The sequence below is a fragment of the Nycticebus coucang genome, chromosome 3 (genome assembly GCF_027406575.1).
Source record: "Nycticebus coucang isolate mNycCou1 chromosome 3, mNycCou1.pri, whole genome shotgun sequence".
NCBI lineage: Eukaryota > Metazoa > Chordata > Mammalia > Primates > Lorisidae > Nycticebus > Nycticebus coucang.
This window is the reverse complement of record NC_069782.1, coordinates 100,899,266-100,924,424: the sequence shown is the minus strand read 5'-3', so window position 1 is coordinate 100,924,424 and position 25,159 is coordinate 100,899,266. Positions and strand designations below refer to the sequence as shown.

The following is a 25,159-nucleotide window of genomic DNA, read 5'->3' as shown; positions in this document are numbered from 1 at the left end:
ATACGAAAAGTAGGTAAACAGTGAGTGGATATTTTTTTCTCATAGCATGAACTCCTGAGTCAGATGGGATGCTCATCCTGACCAGAGTGCAGACACCGAAACAGCAGAATTGATGGGGACCGTCCATTTCTTAGAGGAAGCTGTTGACTGTGCTCCCTGCTGTCAGTTCATGCCACACAGTTCATCCACTCATGTTGTCAAAGGTATCAGCACCACCGCATGCTAAACCTAAGCAAGACAGGCTAACTGCAAAAGGATTTTGGAAATTGGAAAAGTTTGGCAACATAAAATGTATGAATCTGGAGATTAAAAACCTTCAAAGTTCTCAAAATAAAAATGCCAGAACCATTTGTGTGTCCTGTGTTTACATAGCAATTCCATAGCCATTTTACTGACATCAAGGTTATCTTTTTTTAAAAAATGACACTACTGTGTTAATGCCTCTGCTCTTGTCCTTGACAATGTTAATAAAAATTGCTGAATTTCTGAAATCAGATAAATCTGCTAATTTGAGTGTAAATGTCCCCTTGTGGCTGCTTTCCTAGGTGTGTTTTCCATCTGACAGGCTGCTAGTTGACAGATGTACTACAGCTCCTATCTAATTAATATCCTGGTGATTCTGACTATAGTGTTTCAATAAAAATCATTGGAATAATATTAATCAATTGATGATCACTGATAAATAAAAAGATTCAGTGAAAAAGACATTTTTAAATGGGATATTATCCTAGCCATTTCTTTTATACCACCAGATTTTCATTTTTCTGAGATTCCTTAAATGAATACATTGATTAATAATTAATAAAATAATTATTTACGTTTAGAGCAGTTTTATGTTCTCAGGATTATTAAGCAAAAAATACAGAGAATTCCTGTATACCCTATCCCCATGCACCATTGACATCCAGCATCACAGTGACATACTTATTACGCTCAATGAATATTAACACTTAATTAATACCCAAAGTCCACAGTGTACTTAAGGATTTACTCTTGGTATTGTAAAATCTATGGGTCTTGACAAATATGTAATGACTTGTATCCACCATTGTTTAGATTGATACATACATTGATGGTGTAGCCACCATCCTACAGAATGGTTTCACTGCCCTAAAATTATGCTTATTCTTCTCACCGTCTCTGCTAAACCCTTGAATCCACTAATCTTTTTACTCTCTCCTTTGTTTGCCTTTTCCAGATGTCATTTTGTCAGAATAATACTGAATATAGACTTTGTAGCCTTTTCATATTGCATATTGCTTTTTTTTTTTTTGCTTAGTAATATGCATTTAAATTTATTTCAAGTCCTTTCATGATTTGTTAGCTCATTTGTTTTTAGTGATGACTAATATTCCATTTCTGGATATATCCCAGTTTATCTATTCATTCCCTTACTGAGGGACATCTTGGTTGCTTCCAGGCTTAACCACTCACTGATGGATTTCCCCAGCAGCCCAGAAGCTGACCCTTGATCTCTGCCAAGACATCCCTTGTGCCTGCCTTTGTGGAGCCTAAAGGTAGCCTGGCCCAACCTGGGCTGACCTTACCTTACTCCTCAATTCACCTGTGCTGTTGTGAAGAATAAGGAGCCCCTGGGATATCCAGGACCCAATCCCCCACCTGGGGCATTTGAGTGCTTTTCCTTATGTACTAGAGGAAGTCACAAGTTCTGAAAACATTGCAGTTGACTCTTTTTTGCAAGCACCACTTACTGGCAAGGAGAGCAACTGGGATGGCCATTATAGGATTTACTAATGCAATCTCACAGGTATGACTGACTCTTACCCCCAAACTCTTACCCACGTACTCTCTCAGAGACTAAACAGTGCCCTCAGGGGGCATCCTGTCTCTAAATTCACAGTGTTATAAAGACCACAGAGTTTGAAAATAGAAAGGATTTCAAAGACCCCCATTTTCCTTTATAAATAAGAGACAGGAAATCTGTCCATGTATATAATATACCACCAGTACAGCTACAAATAACTAGCAATTGAGAAAACCACCACTAAGGACATCCATAACTAAGGTATCTCCATCCAGAGCCTCAATGTCTATCATAGTATCCATAATCAAAGTCAAAAGTTCTTATCCACCGTATGTTACAGACACACCTTTAAGAGTAAGGGGGTGGAGGTAAAGCCCCACCTAAACAAACAAAAGAATCCAAAAATAAGAAGCAACTGCTGCTCCAGATGAGTAGAAAATGTATAAGAACTCCCAAAGCATGAAAAAAATCAGAGTGGAATGACACCTGCAAAAGAGCACAATGGCTCTCTATCAGTGGATCCTAACCAAAATGAAATACTAAAATCACAGATAAAGAATCCCAAATATAGATTATAAGGAAGTTCAGTAAAATCCAAGAGAAAATGGAAAATCAATTCAAAAACTAGAAAAACAATTCAGGAAATGAATGAAAAAGTTACTAAAAATATAGATATATTTTAAAAATAAAATAAATAGAACTTTTGAAAATAAAAATAATTTTTAGAGACATAGAACACACTGGAAAGTGTTAGGAGAAAACTAGACCAAGCAGAAGAAAGGATTTCATAGCTTGATAGCAACATTTTCAAATTAATCTAGTCAGTCATCAATAAAGAACAAAGAATCACGTACTAATGAACAAAGTTTAGGAGAAATAAACGATCATGCAAACCAGCTAAACATAAGAATCATAGGCATCCCTGTGGTTGAAGAAGAAAAAGCACAAGCTATAGAAACATATTTGAGGGAATAAATGATGAAAAATTCCCTAGTCTTGCTAGAGATATAGACATCCAGAAATAAAAACCTCAATGAACACCTGGAAGATTCATTACAGAAGGGAATCACCAAGAACTATAGTCATAAGAACTAAAGTCAACATGAAGGAGGAACTCCTATGAGTCATGAGGAAAAAATATATATGTATCTCAAGTAGCATACAAAAAAAAAAAAAAAAAAACTCATCAGACTAACTACAGACTTTTAAGAGAGGTCTTACCTTACAAGCCAGAAAGGAATGAGGTTCCTTTTGGTTCTATTTTTGCTCTCCTTCAACAGACTAACTTCCAGCCAAGAATTTTCTATACTGCTAAACTAAATTTTATGAATGGAAAAGATATAATGTCTTTACCAGACAAGCAAACACTAAGGGAATTTGTCACTACCAGTACCACTGTAAAGGAAATACTCAAAAGTGCATTTGTAAGCAACCATATAATAGATAGCAAACAGTGTAAAAACACCCAAAATTTATAGTTCACAGCTCTCATAAAACAATAGCACAAGAGAGAACACAAAACAATAAAGTATCCTCCAACAAGATAAACAGAACATCATTCCAAATATCAATACTAACTCTCAACATTAATGATCTTAATGCCCCATTTAAAGACAGACTGATGGAATGGACTGAAAAACACAATCCAAATACTTGCTATCTCAAAGAAACACATCTAAACAACAAGAACTTACACGGACTCAAGCTAATGGGGTGGAAAAAAATATTCCACGTAAATGAAAACCAGAAGCAAGTAGGTACAGCCATCCTCATATCCAATAAAGTAGACATTAAATTAACAATGGTAAAAAAAAAAGACAAAAATGGTTATTATATAATGGTAAAGGAAGCAATTCAACAAGCAGACATAATTAACAAGCCTATTTATTTGTACTTAATACAGGACCTCCCAGAAGCAAATTCTTTTAGATCTAAGCAAAGAAAATAAATGGTAGTATCTAAATAGTCAGAGACACCAACACTCTAATGACAGAACTTGACAGATCACTGAAGCAGAAAACAAGTAAAGAATCATTTCACTTCAACAGTACTCTAGAAAAAATGAGCCTGACAGACATTTATAGAATTACCCCCACTCCCCAAACTACTGAATACATAATTTTCTCATTAGCACATGAGACATTATCCAAGTTTGATCATATATTAGGCAACAAAACTAGTCTCAGCAAATTCAAAAAAATCAAAATATCATGCACCATCTCAGATAGCAAAAACTAGAAATCAATTCCAAGAGAAACACTCAATTCTATAGCAAGCCATGGAAATTAAACAACCTGCTGCTAAATGACCCTTGGGAGAGTGATGAAATTCAGATGTAAATCAAAACATTTTTAGAACTGGATAAAATATGGACATGAGCTTTCAAAACCTGAATACAGAAAAGCAGCCCTAAAGTTTATGGCTTTTATGTGTAAATCAAAAAGAGAAAACAATCACAAATTAATAACTTACTGTTGCACTCAAGGAATTGGGAAAAGAACGGGCCAAATACAAAGGCAACAGAAGAAAAGCAATAGAATAGAATAGAAAATAGAAGAGAATAAAAGAGAATACAAAATAGAAAGCTCAGAGAATAACTAAGCAAAATGGAAACAAAAAAAAAAAGAAAAGAAAGCATCAATAAAACAAGAGATTTGTTCATTGAAAAGATAAACAAAATTGATAAACTGCCAGCCAGGTTAACCAGAAATAGAAGAGAAATGGCTAAAATAACCTAAATAAAAAATGAGAAAGGAGTCATGATAACTTATTCACAGAAATACAAAATATCATCCATAAGTACTACAAAAGCTCCTATGGAAACAAACTAGAAAAACTAGATGAAATGGATAAATTCTTGAAAGCACACAACCTACCAAGCCTGAATCAGGAAGAAACAGCAATCCTGAATAAACCAATAATAAGCAGCCAGATTGAAGGAGTAATACCAAAATCCCCAAACAACAACATCAAAACCCCATGGACCAGACAGAGTCACAGTCAAATTCCACCAGACCTCCAAATAAAAACTGATACTTATCCTAAAAAATGTATTCCATAATATCAAGGATGATGAAGCCAGAATCACCTTAATACCAAAGCCAGGGAAGGACACAACCAAAAAAAATTAAACTACAGGCCAACATCACTTATAAGCATAGAAGTAAAAGTCCTCAAGAAAATGCTAGCAAAGAAAATTCAACAAAATATCAAATACATAATTTACCATGATCAGCTGAGTTTCATCCCAGGGATACAAGGGTGGTTTAACATACACAAATCAAGAAATGTGTGCCATAACATAAACAGAAACAAATCCCCCCCACATGATCAATTTCAATAGATGCAGATAAAACATTTGATAAAATCTAACACCCTTTCATGATAAAAATCCTTAACAATCTAAGCATAGAGGGAATATACCTCAAAATTATAAATGCCATGTATGACAACCCCCCAGCTAATATCATACTGAATGAGGAAAAGTTAAGAACACTCCTCCTGAGAAGTGGAAGAAGACAAGAATGCCCACTGTCACCACTTCCATTCAACATATTATTGTAAGTCCTAGCCAGCACAATCAGGCAAGAGAAGGAAATAAAGGACATCCAAATTGGGAAAGAAGAGGTGAAACTATCCTTATTTGCTGATGAAATGATCTTATAGCTATAAAACCCTGAAGACTCCTCCAAAATACTGCTTGAATTGATAAATAAGTTTAGCAAAGTCTCAGGTTACAAAAATCAATGTGCAAAAATCAGTAGCATTTCTTTTTTTAATTATTTTTTATTAAATCATAACTTTATACATGAATGCATTTATAGGGTTCAGGATACTGCTTCGATATATAATGTGAAATGCTTACATTGAACTAAGTAACACATCTATCACAATTATACTCATATCTTTTTTTTTTTTTTTTTTTGTAGAGACAGAGTCTCACTGTACCGCCCTCAGGTAGAGTGCCGTGGCGTCACACGGCTCACAGCAACCTCTAACTCTTGGGCTTACGCGATTCTCTTGCCTCAGCCTCCCAAGCAGCTGGGACTACAGGAGCCCGCCACAACGCCCGGCTATTTTTTTGTTGCAGTTTGGCCGGGGCTGGGTTTGAACCCGCCACCCTCGGCATATGGGGCTGGCGCCCTACTCACTGAGTCACAGGCACCGCCCCTATACTCATATCTTAATAGTTTTGAAATGTACTATTGGATCATGCACATTAGGTGAGGTCCCCCCAAATACCCTCCCTCCTCCCATATCTCCCCTCCCTTCCCTTCTATTTTATATATTAATGACAGTCTAGCAAAGAGTCCAATCCAGTATTCAATACCATTCACAATAGTTAAAAAGAAAATAAAATACTTAGGAAAATACTTAACAAAGAAGGTTAAAGACCTCTATAAAGAGAACCACACAACAATCGTGAAAAAAATTACAGATGACACAAAGAAATGGAGAAAGTTCCCTACTCAAGGATTGGGAGAATCAGACACACTAAAATGTCCATAATGCCCTAAGTGATTTACAGCTTAAATACAATCCTCCTTAAAACACCAGGATCATATTTCCCAGATCTGAAAAAAGTAATCCCAAGCTTTATTTGCAGCCAAAAAAGAGTCCAAATAGCCAAAGCAAACTTAAGTAAAGGCAACAATTCTGAAGGCATCACATTATCTGACTTAAACTTATACCGTAAGACTATAGTACACAAAACGGCACGATCCTGGTATAAAAGTATAGACATAGACCAGTGGAACAGAATAGAGAATCTAGAAGTATAACCATCTACCTACAATCAACTGATCTTCAACAAAGCAGACAACATACACTGGGAAAAGGAAACCCTATTCAATAAAAGGTGGTGGGAAAATTATAGAGTCCCATACTGAAGAATGAAACAGGATACCTACATCTCACCATATTTAAAAATTAATTAAAGATGAATTAGAGATGTAAATGTAAGGTATGAAACCATAAAAATTCTAACGGGAAACAAAGGAAAACTCTTTTAGACATCAGCTTAGGCAAATAATTTATGACAAAGACCCCAAAGGCAAATATTGCAACAACAAAAATAAACAAATGGAGTTAATTAAATTAAAAAGCTTCTACATAGCAAAAGAAATAACTGACAGAGTGAATATTCAGCCTATAGAATTAGAGAAAATATTCAAGAACTATATAAGAAACACAAGACTGATATTTAGAATCAACAAAGAACTCAAACAAATCAGCAAGAAAAGACTCCATCAAAAAGTGAGCAATGACATGATCAGAAGTTTTTCAAAATAAGAAAGAAAAATGGCCAACAAACATATTTAAAAATGTTCAATATCATTATTAAAACATCAAAAAACAATAGATAATTGTGTGGATGCAGAGAGAAAAAAATGCTGAAACACTGTTGGTAGGACTGCAAATTAGTACATACTCAATGGAAAACAATATGATGATTTCTCAAAGAAATAAATGTAGTCCTACCATTTGATCCACAAATTCCAGTACTGGGTATCTACCCAAAGGAGGTGAAATCATTTAATCAAAAAGACACCTGAATCCAAATATATACTGCAGCACAATTCACAACTGCAAAGATGTGGAGTCAACCTAAGTGCCCTTCAATTCATAAGCAAATAAAGGAATATATATCATGTATACACACCATGGAGTACATCTCCACCATAAAAAGAAATGAAATAAAGTCACTTGCAGCAATATGGAGTGAACTGGAGACTATTATCCTAAGTGAATTATCTTTGGAATGGAAAACCAAACAGGATAGATGGGTATATATGAATATATGAACACAAAGCAATGTGTGAGAACATTGCTAAAAGTGGAGAACCCTAAAAAGTGGAGAGGATGAGAAGGACGTCATGAGAGAAAAACTAATGTATTAGGTACAATGAACACAATTCTGGTAATGGTGACATGAAAAGCCCTAACTCAAGCATTATACAAGATATCCTTGTAACAAAATCTCTAGTACTGCTCTAGTTAATATTTTGAAATTTTCTAAAAAAGAATCTGAAAATACAGGAGTAAATCTTTATGACCTTAGATTGGGCAATAATTTCTTAGATATGAAGCCAAATGCATGAGTTATTAAAAAAACAGATAAATTGTATGTCATCAAAATGTAAAACCTTCATCCTTCAAAGGATACTATCAAGAATGTGAAAAGACAACTTACAGTATGTGAGAAAAATTTGGTTAATCATATAGATAGTAAGTGACTTACATCTAGAATACACAAAAATGGGCAAGGGATCTAAATAATCTAAGTAAATATTACTCAAAAAAAGACGTATGAATAAATAAGTACATAAAAAGATGTTCGACATCATAATCCATTAGGGAAACACAGTAGAACCTCTATAGTTGACCATTTCCCTACATTGACCATCTCCTTAAGTTGACCTAAATTTCATAAACCAGACGTGTATCACATGTACTTAATGAACATAATCGATCGCCTCTGTAAGTTGTACAGAGGTGACACACAATATTAATTTACTCTCTATTACTTAATCAGTTGAGTCCACTCTACACTAAAGGGTAGAAGGTGTGGGTTTTGTCCCTTGGTTGTATTATTTTTTCTTTAGCATAAGTTCTTTTTTCAAGTTTTATTATTACCGTATGTTGGATTAGGCCTAAGGTCCTATTGTTTATCACCTGTTACAGAAGGTATTTTCAATGTGAAGGACTGGTCTGAGTTATAGGTACTTCCCATAATTACAAAAATAAAGTTACAGTTAATTGAGACATTTGGCCCAAAGGAAAACTCAAAGAGCTAAGATTAAAGGAAAAGGTTGATCTTCTATATTTTCTGGAAAGCAGCAGCTAAAGAAAGATGGCAGGACATTTTGGTGTCAGTGAGACCACTGTTAGCAACATTCAAAAATGTAAATATGAGTACATGGAGCGATATGGTAAGGAAAGCGGAGGCCTACAGCAGAAAGGGAGGAAAACTGCCCTTGATGAAGCCAATGAAGCCACATTAAACTGGTTCCAATAAATAAGGGCAGTTAATGTCCCAATCTCTGGGCCAATCATCCACAAAGTTGTTAAAAATTAAGCACATGAACTTGGGGTGGTAGATTTCCAAACTTCAAGTGGTTGGCTCAAGAAATTTAAACCTTGACATGAGATCTCCCAGAAAGTTTTGTGTGGTGAATCCAAAGGAATTCCAGTAGAAGTTGTGGAAGAGCTCGTCAAACAGTTCCCAGACTTCACCAGAGACTTCAAAGATGAGGACATTTTTAATGCTGATGAATGCAGACTCTTTCTCAAGGCAATGCCTGACAGGAACCTTGTCATGAATAGTGACAAATGTAAGAGCAGAAATTTTCCAAAGAGTATTTCACAGTCCTGCTTTGCACTAGTTTAACAGGAGAGAAACTAAAGCCATTGGTGATTGGTAAATCAGCAAAGCCAGGTATATTTGAGAACCCAAATTTTTCCAAGCAATATTGACTGAAGGATAGCCCAGCATAAAAGTGCATGAAGTAGCTGATGAAGGTGAAGAAGCAAGTGAGGATGATTCAGAAATTGCAGAAACTCCAAAAGAACAGGATATCAGGCATCTGATAATGCAGTTGAGGTCATTTGCTGTGGAAAAATGCCCAGACATGCTTAGTGGTGAAAGCCAGCATTGAAAGTATCTTTTCTACTTATGTTCGTAATAAGAATATGAAACTACTAAGATTAACTCTTTTTAAAGAAAGAAGGATTAAATTATGAGAAAATAAATGTATTGATTTTGCATGACATTGGGGTACCTATGATTTTACTATTTGACTATGTATGATTTTTGTATGATATTCTCTAATAAAGGCTGTGTACAAGAAAGTAAAGTACATGTGTGTATCAGTTCAGTAGGCCTATTTCCTTATCTTGACCACTTCTCTATGTTGGCCAGTTTGTTACAATTTTTTAAGTGGTCAACTGACACAAGTTCCCACTAGAATGCCTATAATGTAAGGCAAATAATAAGTGTTTGCATATAGTTAACTGAAGCCCTCACACATTGCACATGGGAATGTAAACGTTATAACCTGAAATCACTGGAAAAAAGTCAGGTAGTTTCTCAAACTGTTGAACATAAATAGAGTTGTTATATGACCCAGCAATTCCACTCCTTGTTATATACCCAAAGGAAATGAACACATATGTGTATGTGAAAATTTATACATAAATGTTAATAAGACTTATTCATCATAGCCAAAAGGTGGAAAGCAGCCCAGATGTTAACCAATTTATAAATGAATAAATAAAATGTGGTTCTATGTATAAAACAGAATTGCTCATAAGAAGGAATGAGGTACGAATACGTGCTGTGTATAAACCCTGAAAACATTATGAGAAGAGAAAAAGTCAGTCAGAAAGACCACATATTATACTCTGGTGTCTCTTCAGATCATATAAAACATTTGCCTTTCAAAGACCACATATTATATAGTTCCATTTATACATAATGTCCAGAATAGGAAAGTCTACAGAGACAGAAAGTAGATTAGTGGTTGCTTAGTTTGGGGAAGATGAAAATGTTTTAAAATTGATTATGGTGATGGTTGCACAACTCAATGAACATAATAAAAACCAAATCGTATCATGTTGAATTATATATCATTATTCATTAATGTTATAAAAAGCTATTTAGTATCATTGATAATTAGGAACATGCATATTAAAAGCATAATGAGATAATGCTGCATGCATGTTAAGAAGGCAAAAAAAAAAAAATACTCCACAAATTGACGATACCAAGTACTAGCAAGGATTTAGTGCTACAAGAATTCGCATACATTATTAGTAGGAATGTGAAATAGTCTGGACACTTGGTAAAACAGTTTGGCAGTTTCTTGTAAAGTTAAACACATATGTGCTCTATTATTCCACAAATCCATTCCTGAGCATGTATCAGAGGAAGAAATTTTTTTTACAAATGGAAATCTATATTTCTGTTTCTTAGTCTAGATGTGCCACTTCTTCTATATCTAAAATTTCGTTTAATCCCCATCTCCCTTTCCTCATTCTGCTATTAATCCCCAAATGCTCTTTGGTTCATGTTTAGAAGCCAATTCCTCCAAATTGGCACGTTTTAATGCTAATCTAACTCAATCTTTACAGATGTTCCCAAAAGACCCGATAGTTCATTTATCACACATCACTTATTACAAACATAAACACAATTGCCATTTAGTTATATTTATTTTCTCTTAATAGTAAGATTCAAGAGGGCAGAGTCTATATTTCCTCTGTCTATGATTAAATGACCAGCATCCAGCACAGCATCTGTTTTTTTTTAAATGTGTATTTGAGGAATAGATGACATTTTGCAAACATAACACAAACTCTAAACATCATGTTGCTAGCAAAGGAAAATGAATAGTAACCTTAGATATTCTTCTTTGGCACAGAGAGTAATAATTTGACCAGACCACTATAACTGGAGTAAAAGAATGAGAAAGAGAGGTGTTAGAGTGAAAGAAAGAGGGAGAGAGAGAGAGAATTCATTATACAGTTACTGACAGGTACTAGTCAAATTCAGAGCACAAAAATGAAGCTCTCTAAGGATATTTCATGGTTTTTTTTTTTTTTGGAACTCTACTCATAATTTCACAAAAACTTTAGAGTGATTTAAAAAATCCATCTCTTCAGGCTGTTTATACTTGAGAAAAATAGATCAATGGAATGAAGAGCAAATTTGACTTTATTTATTTATTTATTTATTTTTTGTAGAGACAGAGTCTCACTTTATGGCCCTCGGTAGAGTGCCGTGGCCTCACACAGCTCACAGCAACCTCCAACTCCTGGGCTTAAGCGATTCTCTTGCCTCAGCCTCCCGAGCAGCTGGGACCACAGGCGCCCGCTACAACGCCCGGCTATTTTTTGGTTGCAGTTTGGCCGGGGCCGGGTTTGAACCCGCCACCCTCGGTATATGGGGCTGGCGCCTTACCAACTGAGCCACAAGTGCCACCCTTGACTTTATTTTTTAGTGATGGGAGCATTTCTTCAAAAACATCAGGTCTAACTTCCATTTGCAAAACATGCCTTACCTAATTGCTTCTCTCATGAAAATGATTTTCTGAGTGTAAACAATTACAGATTTAATTAGGTCTAAGATACATATGAAAAATTCTTTGGCAAAGTTCCCCTTACTCTTTCTTGACCCCTGCCCTAACATTGCTTGTGAGCAGCAGAAGAAATTCCACCTCTTCTGTGCTTCTGACCCTCTTCTACTCATCTCCTAATTCAAAATAGATTACTACAGAAGAGAAAACAGGGAGGAACCTACTTTCCTAATCCAACTTCCCTGTCCATATTTTGCCAAAAGCTGCAGTACCTGATTCCCACCAACATGACATCCTGCAGTTATTTACCAAAATCCATCTTACTGAGCCTTGTCTTTTAACATTTAACCCCTGGAGGAAAAATTACAAAATTAGTGATCCTTGGCATAAGTGATGGGATTGTGTTTTATACCTTTTAATTTTTCTTTGAATTGATTTAGCTATCTTTATTTAAACAGGTTTTTAAAATCTATATTTCTGGGTTCTTTTAATAAATTGAAATGTCTGACAACACTAGGCCTGCATTTATGAATAGCAATAACTGACTGGGGCTGAGTCAACGAGTCAATTACCGACTAGTGTGGATGGGGTGTATACTCTTCATTTCATCACAGGCCCACCCTACTAAGCCCTTTCTGTCACTTGTTACTTCTTTGTGCCCTTACACTAGCCATTTGAATTTTTTGTTTCTACTTTAATGAGTTCTGCACACAAAGCTGAGAGAGGACTGAGTTATGGAAGGAGCGCCTCTAAATGCGTTTGAAATAAAGCACATCGCTAACACAATACCCTTCAATTCTTCACTTCTATTAGCAACTCTGTAGGCTTTTATAGATTAAGCAAAAAATTAAATAGTATACATAGTATGGATTAAAAGTCAAAATGAATATATTCCATATTCCAACAACCAATTTACAAATGTATTCCCTAGTATTTTCTCATTGGAAGATGATGGCTGATTTTATTTACTTAGGTCTTTTATCCTGAGCTAATCACCAAGCAATAGCTAAGAAGTTACCTAAGAGTTAGAAAGAATGACAAAAGGTAGAAAATTTCACAGGCATAAATGTGCACTTCCTGGCTTTCTTGTTCTCTAATTAGGGAAGGTGGAATAAGAAAAATATGCAATCAACTAGAACTTTCGCAGCTTGATGCACTTTACAATAAAACTCTTGTCCAAAAGTATACAGAAAGTTTTCACTTCTCTTCATTCAAAGAATTAAACATATAAAACTTGAGCTTACTTTCTATTATAGATTTATTGTGCTAACTTTATCCATTTAATCTTTGGTATTGATAGAACATTGATAAATACCTACTCTTCCATTTATTAACTGTGTGATTTTGGGTGAGTTCCTTAATTTCTCTCAGGCTGATAAAGCTGTCTTATCAGCAAAATGGTAATGATAGTCTTTATTACAACCATTATAAGCATTGATTAATGAGGTAATAAGTTTGAAGTTCTTTGTATAGAACTAGCACAGATTACTAATTTTTTACTTATTTTCCTTTATTTTCTTCCTTTGTTTTTCTCTTATCTTTTACAGTTGTTTTTGTCCTATAAAAGCCATTAAAGTAACCCCCCAACATATCTAGATAACTAGCCTATATAAAACAAGCAAAAAAGTTTTATTCACCATCAAATTACCTACATATATAAAACTTTTATATGTAGGTAAATAAATTACCTGCATATAAAATAAAACTTTTATATGTAGGTAATTTGATGGTGAATAAAACAGGCTGGTTATCTCAACGTGTTGGGGAGTCTAGATAACTCCCAGAGTTGTAGTTGTTAGGACATTGATTGCCAGGCATGGAGACAAATATTTTAATTTTCTTTCTTTTACAGATAATAAAACTGAATTCCAAAGAGATTTAGTGATTTGGTAAAGTTACTTAAACAGGGGAGTAAAACTCATTTGTTTTAAAACACAAAAGGCAAAAATGGAACCATAGTTTAAATACTAGCGTTTTATTTACATATGGAAATCTGACCATTAAGTTTATGAACTTGCCACCATGTGCTTACATTGGTAGCACCATACAAACAACTTGTGAGACCTTAACTTTTCAGTGTGTCGTAGCTGTGTTCATGTTGATATATAGCAGTGTCTCGCTGAGTAGCATTCATTATTGTTACATCTTTTTGTGTGTTGTCACAAGCAAGTCAGAGCTTGAATTATAGCAACAAACAAACATTAAATTTCTTATTAAACTTGGCAAAAGCAAAGTGAGATCAGAGACATGATTGTCTATCAAGCAGAACTAATGAAAATGTTGCAAAAATTCATCAAATTGTGCATCAAAATAGTCAGCTGACTATGAAAAGTATAGCAGACTAAGTAAATATCAATAAAGAAACATTTAGGAAAATATTAACTGAAAATCTTGGCCAGAAACTCATGACTCTTGCATCACAACACCAGCTCACACAGCACTGTCTGTGAGGGAGTTTTTAGATAGTAGACAAATAACAGTATTTGAATACCTTCCCTACTGACCTGATCTGGCCCCCAGTGACTTTCTTCTTTACTGAAAGATAAAGGAAATATTGAAAGACATTTTGATGATATTCAGGACATGAAGATTAATACAACATCTTTGATGGCCATTCCAGAAAAAGAGTTCTAAAACTGTTTTGAAGGATGGATTAGGAACTGGCATCAGGGCATAGCTTGACAAAGGAAGAACTTCAAAGGTGACCATAGTGATATTGTAACAAAATTGTGAACTTAATTGTCAGACCTTCATAAGTCATATAGAGCACAACATAGGAACTCATTATACTTTTTAAAAATTGACCAGAATAGCAAATTGATTAAAAGGAATAGATCAGCCCTAAATTGCATGATCAGGCTGGTGATTAAAACAAAGTTGATTTCAGACTTGGGATTATTTATCAACTAATTGTCAATTAGAATGTTACTTGTGCAGTCTTGGCCAATACCACCATGGAGAGTAAAACTGGGAAGTTTCCAGGTTCAGAGAGATTTCATATACCAATTAGTTATATGTCAAATCTTTGGGTACATAATTTCAGCAGAGGATTTTGTAAATGCCAACTTTTGGTCTATTAATGTTCCTGAAAAATACTTATCTGAGCCTGGAAGTTGGGTCTAGGAGTCCAACAACTACAGCGCATTTGAAAATTACCTTACCAAGTGAAATATGTAAAGAGACATCTCATTGCTTGTAAGGGTATATGCATATTTCAGTGGATCTCTTTCCAGAAAAGACTGATTGGTTGATATAGTAAAAACAGAGTCTCCCTATGTTGCCCAGGCTTATGTCAAACTGGCCTTAAGTGATCCTCCTGCTTCAGCCTCCCAAAGTGCTGGGATTATAGGCATGAGCCACCATGTTAGGCCTCAGACAAGATTTTTGGGGAAAAAAATAATAATGAGAGAAATAGAAAAGCTAATATTCACTGAAAAATAATGTCCATATCATACAGTATTTGTTACTTTAATGCGTTACCTCACTGGATCCTATTATCTCCATCCTATAGCAAAATGTCCTATTAACAGAACAGATCCAAGAGATATTAAGGGACTCTCCCAAGAATATCTAGCCAGGATTCCCATCCAACTCTTTCTCCAAATTTCATGCTTTACTTAATAAACCATGTTGTTCACCATCTTTAAATATTTTCTATAAGCTTAAAAGGCACTATATTTGTTTATTCATTAATTTGTTCAATGTTTACTGAATGAGGCACTTACTGTATGTTAGGCTACAGAAAAACAAATAAACAAAGGCCTAGACAGTATTCCTAGGATCAAGCAGAGTATAAGTGCACAAAAGGCACCAAACATATATTTATTGAATGAATGAATGAATGCACTTTTGTCCTATATTTGCTTATCATCTGTCTAGAATTCCATTGCTTAATATAAGGCCACCAGTCATGTGGCTATTTAGCACTTGAAATGCACCCAGTCTAGATTAGAATGGGCTTTAAGTGTAAAACACATCTCAGCTTTTTAAGATTTAACACCAAAAAGAACATAAAATATCTCGTTAATGGTTTTTATATCGATTACATGTTAAAATGATAACATGTATTTGAGTGTATTGAATTAAAGAAAACATTAAAATTGGTTTTATCTCTTTAATTTTTTACATTTTTTAGTGTTGATACTAGAAAAATTAAAAGTACATATAGTATTATTTCCTTCTATTTCTATTGGTCAGCCTTGAGATCTAATGCCATGAAATTCCGAGCTCTTGCTTTTCTGTTCCAATTTCATTATTAAAACTAGTTTTATTCTTTCTCTTTGATGTATGATATTAAGTTAGGTTGTTACGGCAGTCCATTTTAAATGTTAATCTATTTTTTGAGATTAGAATCAATTAATTAAGGAATGGAAACTTTTATATCCAGAAGCAAAATAGTCCATACAAAAGCTCTCCTAAAATATGACTTTGTTTTAGACCTTTCCCTGGTGGCAAGCCATTGGAGCTCTGCAAATCAGTTACTCCCAGTTTTATAAGACAAAGTCTACTCTCTTCTGTCTGGCAATCAAACATTCAAGGCTACTCATCTATTCCCTCTGTCCTACCTCATGTTTCTGCCAGCTTAACTATTTAGACCTCATTTCTAATGAAATCCTAGAACACAAGAATGAGCATCAGACCTTTATTCATGCTGTTATCTCCACCTGGAGTTCTATTTTATCAGATCCAATTCCCACTTAGTTTTTTTTTTTTTTTTTTGTTTTTTTGTTTTTTGGCCGGGGCTGGGTTTGAACCCGCCACCTCCGGCATATGGGACCAGCGCCCTACCCCTTGAGCCACAGGCGCCACCCTCCCACTTAGTTTTTAAGGTTCAAGTTGCTGCGTATTTCAGGCTGAATTCCTAAACTACTCTAATCCCATATACTTTTCTCCTTCTCTCAATGGCAAAATGCTAATATTCCATTTTAAATTATCTACACTGATAATGGAAAGCCTCTGGATTTTCTTTTATTTTCTTTCTTTCTTTTTTTTTTTTTTTTTTTGACAGTTTTTGGCCAGGGCTGGGTTTGAACCCACCACCTCCGGCATATGGGGCTAGTGCCCCACTCCTTTGAGCCACAGGCGCCACCCCTCTCTGGATTTTCTAAATGGTATACTACTGTTTTCCCATATTCCAAAGATTATGTATAGAAAATGTATTTTTAAAAAATCTCAAACATGGAAAGAAAGGGTCATGTTCAGCCACGTCTTTTTAACAGCAAGAGGATTAAGATGCTGAGCAGTTTATAACCTAAGGAGTGGGCATTCACACCGGTGTGTTCTGTTCTATATAAGCAAAAGCATTCCTGACTTAGCGATAGCATCCCTTCCCCACCAAAAGAGGAGCGCTGCCAAGATGCTCACTTAGAACAGTTGCTGGTTTGTGTACAAGTATAAGTATGGGTTCGTTCTTATTTTTTTTTTCCCCCTGAGGGAGAGAAGGAGGAGGAATGGAATGGAATTCTAAACGTTGTATTTATTTATAATCAAACATATCCTTATTTGATAACAGATGACCAATTAAAGCAACGTGTGAAACTTGAACAGCATTCTGTCAAAAAGCAAAGAAATTTAAAAAGCTGATAGCAATCAGCACTTCTTGCAAACAGCAAGAGTCCCTTCTAAAGCCTTCTCTCTTGGCACTGGGGCTTTGCTAAATCTGGCTTGCCATTTTGCAAGTCGGAACAATCAGCTTTGTAGGTTGTAGGGAAGTATTATAATTAAATGTCCACCCACTTTTTCCTTTTTGATGAAAGGCTCCTATGAAACTTACTAAAATAAGGTGCATCAAGATAGATTAATTTTTGATGAGTAAGTCAAAGCACCAACGAAGCTGGCTGTTCACATAGAGAAATTTCTCTAATTCATAGAAAAATTTCAGGCCCAAATCATATTTAATGATAATTAATATGGTAAAATTCAAGAGGTATGCTGGAGATTTCACTGTTTTAGTTGGCAGCAATTGTGGCATTCAGCTTCAACTGACTTTTTTGAGAACAAATTATAATATGATTCAAAAATAAGAGTAAAGTTTTTAAAAATTAATTTTAGAGAAATATTAAACAATAGACATTATAATAACAATGCACTTATTGAATATAATGTCATTATTCTGAATAATGGTTATATTACCATATTAAAGTTACAAAGTATATTTCTGAGGCAGCCAAGTGCTTTAGAGATGTTATAGAATTGTCACAGAAGGACTTTTGATCATTAAAAGCAATGGCATTTACTAATACTACCACAAAGAATTATTTCGAAGTACCCATATTCATAGAGTAGGGAGATACTCTGCCTAATAACTGGACTCAGACATAAATCTCAAGTGTAATTATTAGAATTCCCAAAGTCAACTTTTTTAGAGAGCAAGAGAATTGAGCTGGTATTATGAATATTTTCCTTCATTCAGTATGAATTTATTGAGCAATGGCTGTATAGCCTTTGCTATCAGAGAGGGGCAAAGTAATAAAAGACAAAATCCTTGCTCTCTAGAATTACTGAATATTTATAAGATAAAATTCATATCCCTATTTAATAGGGTTTATTGGTGTAAGCCAGTAGAGTTAATAGTGAACTAAGTCACCATCAGGATGAGATCAAAGTATTGGGAAACATAATTTAATAAGTACATTTTTCATTAATTACTAATTGCTAAATTAAAATAACTTTTAAAATACCAACCTCCTAACTCTTTACTTTCATTCCTCCACTATGGCCCTGTGGATCTAAAACTGCAAAGTAACTTTAATGCTCAAAGTAGGAAAAGCTTTGCATAATAGTTCTCAGTTCAGCATCACAAAGGTAAAATTAGCTACAAAGATCTAGGTTCTGTAGTTACTGGCACTATCAAGGCTTAATCCATCATTTTACCCATCACCATTTTATACAAACTACATAATAACATGGAAGGAAATCCCAGATGTGACTGTACCCGAGCATAGGTATTGCCAATCCAATTCATCAGCCTTTTTGCTCCTCATTTTCTTTCTTTTTTTTTTTTTATTGTTGGGGATTCATTGAGGGTACAATAAGCCAGTTACACTGATTGCAATTGTTAGGTAAAGTCCCTCTTGCAATCATGTCTTACCCCCATGCTCCTCATTTTCATTTCTTTTCTGCAATTCCCCACATCCTTTGTGGTTTCCAATTATTACTCACAGAAACACCTTATCCTTTTTATTTTGCACTTAGTTTCACTTTTTACTACACTTTTGTAAAAGTTACAAGTTTAACAGCATGAAGTTCTTCAAAGATCTGATAGGAATTCTTTAAAAGTGGACATTTTTTTCCCATTTAGGTCTTACTTCAACAAGTTCACTGATTTTAGATTTCTTTGACAAACACGGTTGAGGTATCAAAACCCAGACATTTTGAAAATAGCTTTTTCTTGAAGTCGTTTAGAATCTAAGACTTTCTATTCTGCTATGTCAAATTACCCAGCTTGGGAATAAGATGAGCATGTTTGTATGTCTGTGAAGGGAGATGGTACAGAGGTGGGGGAGTGAGTGATTAGTAAACAATCTATACAAGGAGAACTCACACTGTCCTCTGAAATTGATATATCTAAGCTCGCGTATTTCCCAGAATTCTGGCATGACTCTTCTGTCTCAATGTTTATAGTAAATTAATGGTGATTTTTCTCTGTTGTTTTGGTTAAACAGCTTCTTTCAAAAAAATATTATTTGCATGTATATATTATATATATGTGTGTGTGTATATAAAGAGAGAGAATCTAGTATGCAAGCAGTATACTTAAAAGCCATTCTCATTTTCTCCTGTTTCTCCATCTCTCTGGAAAGGAGAAGTTTCTCAATTGAAAAAAAAAAAATTAATATCTGTTGGATCACAGAATTTAAGAAACTGGAGTGTCCTTGTCTAAACTTCATTTTATAGATAAAGCAAATGAATCCCTGAAAAGAGAAGTATAGTGACCACAAATCCTTTGCTGTTCTTGCAGTAGGAAGTGGAGTCTCTGCTCTGCTCTCCCTGGATCTGGAAAGGGTCTGTAATTGCTTTGACCAATAGAACACAGTGGAAGTGGCAACCTGCCAATTTCAGGGCCTGAGCCTCAAGAGAATGGCAGATTCTACTTCTTGTTTCTTCCTTGCTTTTGAGACTTCTGTCTGAACCAGCAACCACACGGTGAGGCGCTGAAGCTGCATGAAGATCATATATTGGCACTGCAGGCAACAACCACACCTAAGCCCCCAGCTGACAGTTAGCACGCACTTCCAGACACGTGAATGTGCCACAGACTAATTCAGCCAGGGCAGACTCCCAGCAGGCAACATTATCACCCATTATTTGATAATAATCACATGAGAAACCATAAAGCAAAACTTACCCATCTCTATCCAGTCAGCTCATAGATGAGTAAGAGTCAACAAGTATTGGTTGTAAGCCACGAATTTAAGGATGGTTTGTTACATAGTAAAAGCTCACTGGAACTGAAAATGACTCAGATCAAAGCTTCTAAGTAATGCAAAGTGAGAACCAGAACTCACATACCACTACAAACCTTTCATGAGGTCATTATAAAGGGAATATAGAGAGTTAAATAAGACCCATTCTTAGTCTTCCAGTAGCTCATAATTCTCAAAGCCTTCATTCTTTCAGTATTCACATGGAACGCAGAATTTTCAAAATCCTCAAACATTAAAAACAAAGGCTTAGAGATCTGTCTACATAACAGTAACCCATAATTTGGTCATATGTTAAGGTAGCATTCCCAAGTATTCCTTAAAGGTAGCAGTACCTTAGTAACATGTCATGAAGGACAGGTAAACTGAATTGGGAAAACTCTAGCTTAAATTAAATTAAAGGGATCTCTTTAGTTCAGGAGTTTTCAAGAATATAAAATCTCCAAGTAGAGCTACAGATAGGACCCTTTTTCCTCAAATTGTTTGACCAAAGTGCCATTCTTCATAGAAACACAAAACTGAGAAATAGAAATGGGGACGTAATTTAATCGGCAGAAACCAAGTTTTACTTTCAGAGAGGATTTGACTTAAAAAGTTGCTTTCATAATTTGGCCTGCCATCAGCCTAGAGAACACATTTTTCATAAAATTTTCATGACTGTCAGGGACTATGCTTAATTATTTGCCTTTTGCAAGATGTTCCCATGTTCTGCCCTCTTCACATTCTTCACTAAGTAGAGTTAATAAGTTATATGAGGAATAGGTACATGAAGGAATAAATAAAACTAGATACACACTAAATAATTGAATTAATTAATTAAACATGGTAATCCTGGAAATCAGTTTTGAGTCCAATTAGCCTAGTTTGGATTTTGTACCCTTATTTTCATATAAACTTAATTGGAATTGTAACACTTGCTCTAACTCAGAGAGTTCTTGGGAAGTTCAAAAGAGATTTCAAAGTTGAAGATAGGGCACTTTAGGGCAAAAATAATTTTTAGTACTCATGTCTTCCTCCACTCATTTTGTAGTTGTGAAGATTCAGATCTAGAAAGACAGTTTTCAGTGCATACACTACATAGACTGTAGACCTCCTTCCCTGTGGATCCACATTAATGATGTTGGAAAAGCTTTCCTTTGGTAGATGGTATATCAAATTCTGTGATTCTGACTTGCACAGTGCTTATTTTTCACTCATAAGTTTTGCAAATATTTGGGGAAAAGACCCACATTTCACCACAGAATTCATGGCTGGTATAGGAAGGTGTGGCAGTCAAACACTTGATACCAAGTGTGGCATGGGCACTGACAATCAGAACAGATGGCAGCCATCAACAGCTGGTGCACACACACTAATAAGGGCTGGGAGAGCATCAGTTCAGGTACATGGTTGTGGTCAATCACATTTCCCCCTTCTTGCCACTAGTTCCTGGTCTTGCGAGTACCGTCATCTTATTTGTGTCAGAAATTCTTTCATTCAGGCTCTCTCTTGTGCTATAGCTGTGTTGTTGATGTCCATAATACAACAAGTTGCCTTCTCTCTCTCCTAGGAATCTTCTAGTACTTTATGGCTCCTTCAGCATCATGCCACCCTGCACCCCAAATCACGGGGCATTCCCATGTCATCAGTGTCCAAACAGAGGGGAGCAGAGTTTTATCATCTCCTCTTGACCCCATGGGGACACAGGCCAATCCATTTCTCTTACATAATTATTCGTGGATCTCTCCACCCTTATACATTCTTACTCTACAGTCAGGTTACATGGCTGAATTTGATTTGGAAGACTGGAGGAGTGATATATAAATACAGCAGTGAGAAGATGGTAGAGACACAATAAAATAGCATGATGTATAGTATTTGATACTTTAAAGTAATAATGGGAAAAATATTTGTAAGGATAAAACAGTGTGTGTGTATTTAGCCAGCTCTTTTGTGTAGCTTTGTTATAAAATGTATTTTTTTATTAAATCATACCTGTGTATATTAATGCAATCATGGGGTACAATGTGCTGGTTTTTTATACCATTTGAAATTTTTGCATCAAACTGGTTAACATAGTCTTCACCGCATTTTCTTAGTTATTGTGTTAAGACATTTATATTCTACATATATACCCTTGTAAAATGCACCATAGGTGTGGTCCCACCAATTATCCTCCCTCTACCCATCTTCCCTCCCTCTCCTTCCCCCTCCCCTTTCCCCTTTTCTTAGGCTATAATTGGGTTATACCTTTCATATGAAAGCTATAAATTGGTTTCATAGGAGGGCTGAGTACATTGGATACTTTTTCTTCCATTCTTGAGATACTTTGCTAAGAAGAATATGTTCCAGTTCAATCCATATAAACATGAAAAAGTTAAAGTCTCCATATTTTTTAAGGCTGCATAATATTCCATGGTGTACATACACCACAATTTATTAATCCATTCATGGGTCAATGGGCACTTGGGCTTCTTATTTTTAACAAAATAGTGTGCATGGTTGTAGCTCTTTCTAAATAAATTGCTTCTCTTCTGAGCCAACATGGGTTGGTTTAGACTATTTGACTTATATGCTTTTATAATGCCTTTTATTATGTGACTCTATTCTGCTACATGGTAATATGTTTTCAAAAGTTTTTATCTGAGTACAATTCAAGCCTAAAGGAGAAATAAGAGCTTCATTCTCATGGATTGAATACAGTTATGTTTCTAGCATGCTTACCTCAACAAGCCTGCTGGTGTGTTCATGAAATATCGCAGCATATTCTTTTATTTCTTTTTCCCGGCCATTCTTAGCAGCCTCAATGAGAACCAAAAGTGGGACTGTCGTATCCAAGAAAGAGTCTGACACATGATCTATAATAGCCTTGCGGAGCTGAGAAGAAATAAAACATTCATGGCTTTTATTTTTCAGGAAATAGTTCATATTATTTCCTATTCTTAAAATCTCTGTGGCTACAACATTCATTTAATACATTTCTTGCACAATCTCTAAAGTCAGTGTATTTAAGACTATATTTGAATATGCCTTAAGAAACTAAAAGAAACAGAATATCTAGGGGAAAAAAAATCATTCAGCAGTAGTTCGCTTGCTCTCAGAAATAACTTTTTTTCGTAAAAACTGTACTTAGTCCAGAAGTCAGATTAAAATGATAATACTTTGTTTTTCTCAAAGAAATTGTACTATTAGAATGTTTATGCATGTGTACAAATAACATTGTACATCTTGTATTTTCTTAATTAGAAATTATAAAATGTTTTCTAACTTGGAGGAACTGATGATAAATTTTGATTAGCTAAATTGTAGACTTCATGGTAATTAAACCAAGGTAGATCACTGATTATGCCAGTTGATAACAGATTAATAGAGCAAGAAGAATAATAAATGAGTTTGATGTCCAATTTTCTCCATTTACATTAATTGTTCTTGCCTTCACACCTTAAATTATTAAACAACTATAATATTCTGTTACAATTAGTTCTTTTTAATTAGATTACATGTAAGCTTATAAATGACAATCAGGCAATTAGTCTATTCAGATATTTTGTGAGATTTAAACTGCATTGGAAATTAATTCATTGAATTTATATAATATTGTGCTTCTATGGATCACAATATCCTGAAATGTTTCATTACCTACATCAATGACTATAAATGGGTCCCAGGAATTTAGGTCAACCCCCTATTTAGTTTGATAACTTTTATACAATTATACAAAAGGACAAATAGCTATTAGACAGAAAAATGCAATTTGGCTTCTATGAAAAGTATATTTCAGGGCACGTTTAATCCAGTAGACATTTATCATAGTTTTGGATTATGTGAGAATGAGTAGTAATACATGTTCATGGGTACGATCTGAATGATACAAGTGCAGAGAAAGGTACTGTCTTCTTATAATCATAGAATTATAAACTCATAATAACTATAGGTTTCTTGGAGAAACATACCTCTGTTAAGATGGTGGAACTTTCTTAGAATAGGTATGAAATTTTTTGGCTACTAATGATTTCACAAAGGCTATAGAAAAATCCCCAAGGAAGGATTCTACTTAGGATACAGAAAAGCAAATCATTTATGGCAATTAATTAATATTTACTGAGTACTTATGGGAGAAAGTGTAAAATGCTAAGGGTTTGCAAGGGAAGAGAAAGATTTCAAGTGAATTAAGGAAGACCATTACGAGAATGAATAATGCGTTTGCTGTCAACAGGGAAGGGACTAGGAAAGTCAGGCAGGAGGTCACAAGTTAGGAGTTGAGCTGGGAGCTGCAGGTTGTGTAAATTTCAGATACATAAGAGAAAAGTGGAAAGCACATTTCAGAGAGGGAATGCTTTTCAGTGACCACCCCTCTCTTCTACCTTTTTCTTCCTTCATTTGTAACTGGCATATGCAGCAGGAGAGCTGAGAGGAGAGGTGCCCAAGAGACATCCCACAAGGAGCCAGCGCAGGAGAGGTAAGTCAAAGAGGGAGACACACAGGGAGGAGACCCAAGAATAAAATCTTAGGAAATATGTACATGAAAGAGCAGTCATGTACAGGAAAGGGGAGTCATGTACATGAAAGAGCAGGTCCTAAAAAGAGATTCAGACAATGGCCAAGATGCAAAGATAACAAATGATGAGCAAATAAATAACAAACTTTGAAATAAACATATCAATGCTCTCCACATGTAGTCATCCTATCAAATATAACTGTAATAGTCACATCACGAGTTTGTTGAATCTTTTCTCCTATATGTTTGATTTCATTCAATTTGACAAATATTTCTGCGTGTCATTTCTTCATTTTTTTACTAAAAGTAAGGCATTGTAAGGCAAGTCAAGATGAAAATGTATGGTTTCTTATAATCTAGTGGACTTAGTGCCATTTAATATTACAATAAAGGAAAACTAGGCGATTGACAGTTATGT

At 35.0% G+C, this 25,159-nt stretch overlaps 1 protein-coding gene across 1 annotated transcript in view; it reads right to left on the bottom strand.

Moving 5' to 3' along the window:
* CTNNA3 (catenin alpha 3) overlaps positions 1-25,159 on the bottom strand; it is a 1,739,301-nt gene that overhangs the window by 804,732 nt on the left and 909,410 nt on the right. The window contains exon 9 of the mRNA XM_053584032.1: positions 22,968-23,120. Within this exon, the coding sequence (XP_053440007.1) occupies positions 22,968-23,120 (153 nt within the window). The remainder of the gene's footprint in view (positions 1-22,967; positions 23,121-25,159) is intronic.